Source organism: Parasteatoda tepidariorum, chromosome 9 (genome assembly GCF_043381705.1).
Source record: "Parasteatoda tepidariorum isolate YZ-2023 chromosome 9, CAS_Ptep_4.0, whole genome shotgun sequence".
Taxonomy (NCBI): domain Eukaryota; kingdom Metazoa; phylum Arthropoda; class Arachnida; order Araneae; family Theridiidae; genus Parasteatoda; species Parasteatoda tepidariorum.
Window position 1 is genome coordinate 55,124,161 of NC_092212.1, and position 3,084 is coordinate 55,127,244.

A 3,084-nucleotide genomic window follows, 5' to 3' on the forward strand; every position below is an offset into this window, starting at 1 on the left:
TAAAGATAGCTATATTTATTGATTTTTTTTAATTGCGTTCAGGTGTTTCCGCAAGTTGTGGACCAATTATTGGCGATCGAAGTTGGCTGCAGGTGGCGTAGAGCAGAACTCTCTACCTATGGCAACACTTAACTTTCCCCATTAGCGTGCAGACAGTCATAGAGGGAGGATCTCTCTCTTGATTTTCATATAGATTAAAATCTTTTAACTTTGAAAACTATATGGAACTGAAAACTGCATTAAACATGGTTCTAAAGAAAAGTATCACAGAAATTTTAGGAAGTATTTTTATTAAATAAAAAGGGAAAATATTGTGGTGAGAAGGGCTAAAGGCATGAAACCGGTCTCTCCCCAGATGGCGTATTCGAGTGTTGCGATCAGTGGCAGTGATTATGGTTACGAAATGTAACTACTTCGAGTGCGGATGTGTTTGAACTTTTAAATCAGTGCTACGGTAATAGCATTGATTTTAATTGAGAGATCTAGATGGCGCCTACATTTATTTGAAAATTATTTCATACAACAGGAACGGTCCTTAAAACATTTTTGAGGGTCTATCTCATTAAATGNAAGGCCTTCTTAGGTATTCTTTGGCCAAGGCTACGGTAATAGCATTGATTTTAATTGAAAGATCTAGATGGCGCCTACATTTATTTGAAAATTATTTCATACAACAGGAACGGTCCTTAAAACATTTTCGAGGGTCAATCTCATTAAATGCGGCACTTTTGATCACCACAGAGAAAATATAAATCACTTGATTGGTGAGTTTTATGTGCGAATTTATTTTTCGCAAATGGATGGTGATTGGGCGAAAGTGAACCATTATCAGTGAGAATGATCTTGAATGCTTCGTTGGATATGCGGTAAATGTTTTTGCGTCGTGATTTTTCTAAAACTTGGACAATACGAGTTAAAAGCTTGAAAGTGATATTCTTTTTAAATATTGGCATTAAAAAATTTTAGCAGAAGAAATCGGCAAGGGTATTTTTTGTTGACCTTTTTAAATAAAAGCAGCCCTTGCTGCAGATTTATTAAAATAATAAATTTGTTCATATTTAAACGAAGTAAAAATGTTAAGAATTAAAAGCTCTATCCCTTTATGTGTACGAAGTAGCTCGAAGTATTTTGGTTTAAAATTATTTAATGTTAAACAACGACCTCAAGTTATAATAGCAATTTACAGGTTAATATTATTTGCTTCTTATAAAATATCTAAGCATACGGAGTGATTTATTTGTTTATAATTTTTTTTAAATGTATAGTTATAGCTACTTATTTGCTCATGATAATGGTTACCATATTTTCAGTTTTCATACACTTTTTTTGCATGTTTTAGAAAATACCTGCATTTAACTTTAATTCTGATTCAGTATGTTTGTAATTTCCCCCCATTATGTTAACAAAAAATCCGGGGCATATGAGACTAGAATAGACATTGTTGTAAGGATTTTATGCTCCAGGGCTTTTTTCTGAACTGTAAAGCACAATTCTAAGAGGACAACAATTCAAACAAGAACCACTAATCAAACAAGGATCACAATTCTGAAAGGTCTTTGATGATCTCTCCTCCTTTTCTTTTTCTTCTTTTCAGTTCTTGAGAAATCCATATGTTCTCAATCTGATTTGCAAAGTTAAAATGAATTGTGAGCTTTTAGAGTAATGATGTACCTTTTCTTAATTGAAAAATTTCTTAGTATAATCGTTCTAATTTGTTAAAAATCTGTGCTTAAAATTCTTATAAAACATATTAAAAACATTCTTATAAAGTTATTTGTATTAAACATATGTTTCCTTTTTTCCAGAACGAAATTTTATTACTCAAAACTGCCAAATCTTTACCAAAATTGTTTTTTGGACAGTTCACCATTATTCCATGTCAGAAATTTTTCTACAGGTAAGCACTTTACTTCAGTTTAAAATACTTGTAATTTATAAATAAATTTAATTACATGCAAATTGTTGTATAAATGTTTTGAAAGGTTATTTATTTTGCTCACTTTTCTTACAAAAAACTTCGAAACAAATTATTATTTTTGTTAAATTATGTAGCTGGTAGCAGGGCACTATAGATGTAACTAAATTGCACCTATTATTTACAGTTATTTCCGATCAATTTCATTTTGCTGTTTTAAATGCTCTTCTACTGATGTTAGGGAAATTAAAAATCTGTGTTTATCTTTTCTGTATTTTCATACAATTCTACCAAAAAAAAAAACTACCCTAGGTATCAGATTTAGTGTGAAATCACCTATCAACTGATTTACAGGTTATGTTTATTTTTAAAAAGTTTTATAATGAATTGGTATATTATAATAGAATAATAATTAATTTATTTAAAACTGTGGTTAGTGCATTCTAAATATTGACAAAAAAAGGAGCTAAAATAATGTTAGGAATTTACTTTCTGTGCTAAATAATCTCTTTTGGAAGTTAATAAATTTTTATGGCAACCACAAATTGAATGAAAATTTAGAAATTTTTTTTTTAGATAAATTACAATGGTAACCATGCTGAATAAATAGGTTTGAATTTTGAGTAAATTGAATCCAAAAGTAAAACTTTCTTTAAGCAATAAAAGTTTTTGGATTCTTTTTAAATGAATATTTTTTAATTTATTGCTATAATCTTCATTGTTAAAAAAACAAAGTGATCATAAAGGCAGGATTCTCTTTACAATTATAAAATCATTATTACATAATTAATTTTCAACTATACCTTCTACAGTACAGAACCCGTTATCCGGAAATCAGAAAACCGGAAAACCAAAAAACCGGAACGAAATTCGAGAAATTTTCACGCCATTTTTTTTAAAAGATATTTTTTTTCCTCATAAGATTTTAGGATTTTTCTTTCTTTTTTGAAGGATGTTTACCTTACCATCACTTTGGAAATAATCATTAGTGTATTACTTCATCGTTTTTTCCTCTTTTTAAGATTATTTCCATAATTTTTTTTTTTTTAGTTGGGTTTAACAATAAAAAAAACTGCTTTTTGTAGTGATTCAGAAAACCGGAAAAATCAGTTATCCGGAATAGCGATGGTCCCGATCGTTCCGGATAATCGGTTCCCTACTGTATTTTA

At 29.5% G+C, this 3,084-nt stretch overlaps 1 protein-coding gene across 1 annotated transcript in view; it reads left to right on the forward strand.

Moving 5' to 3' along the window:
- Positions 1 to 944: 944 nt before the first annotated feature.
- The window catches only part of LOC107455552 (dihydrolipoyllysine-residue acetyltransferase component of pyruvate dehydrogenase complex, mitochondrial), a gene marked incomplete in the record, with an annotated part of 16,509 nt that continues 14,369 nt past the window's right edge, over positions 945 to 3,084 (forward strand). The window contains 2 exon segments of the mRNA XM_043047208.2: positions 945 to 1,186; positions 1,806 to 1,897. Coding sequence (XP_042903142.1) covers positions 1,074 to 1,186; positions 1,806 to 1,897 — 205 coding nt within the window.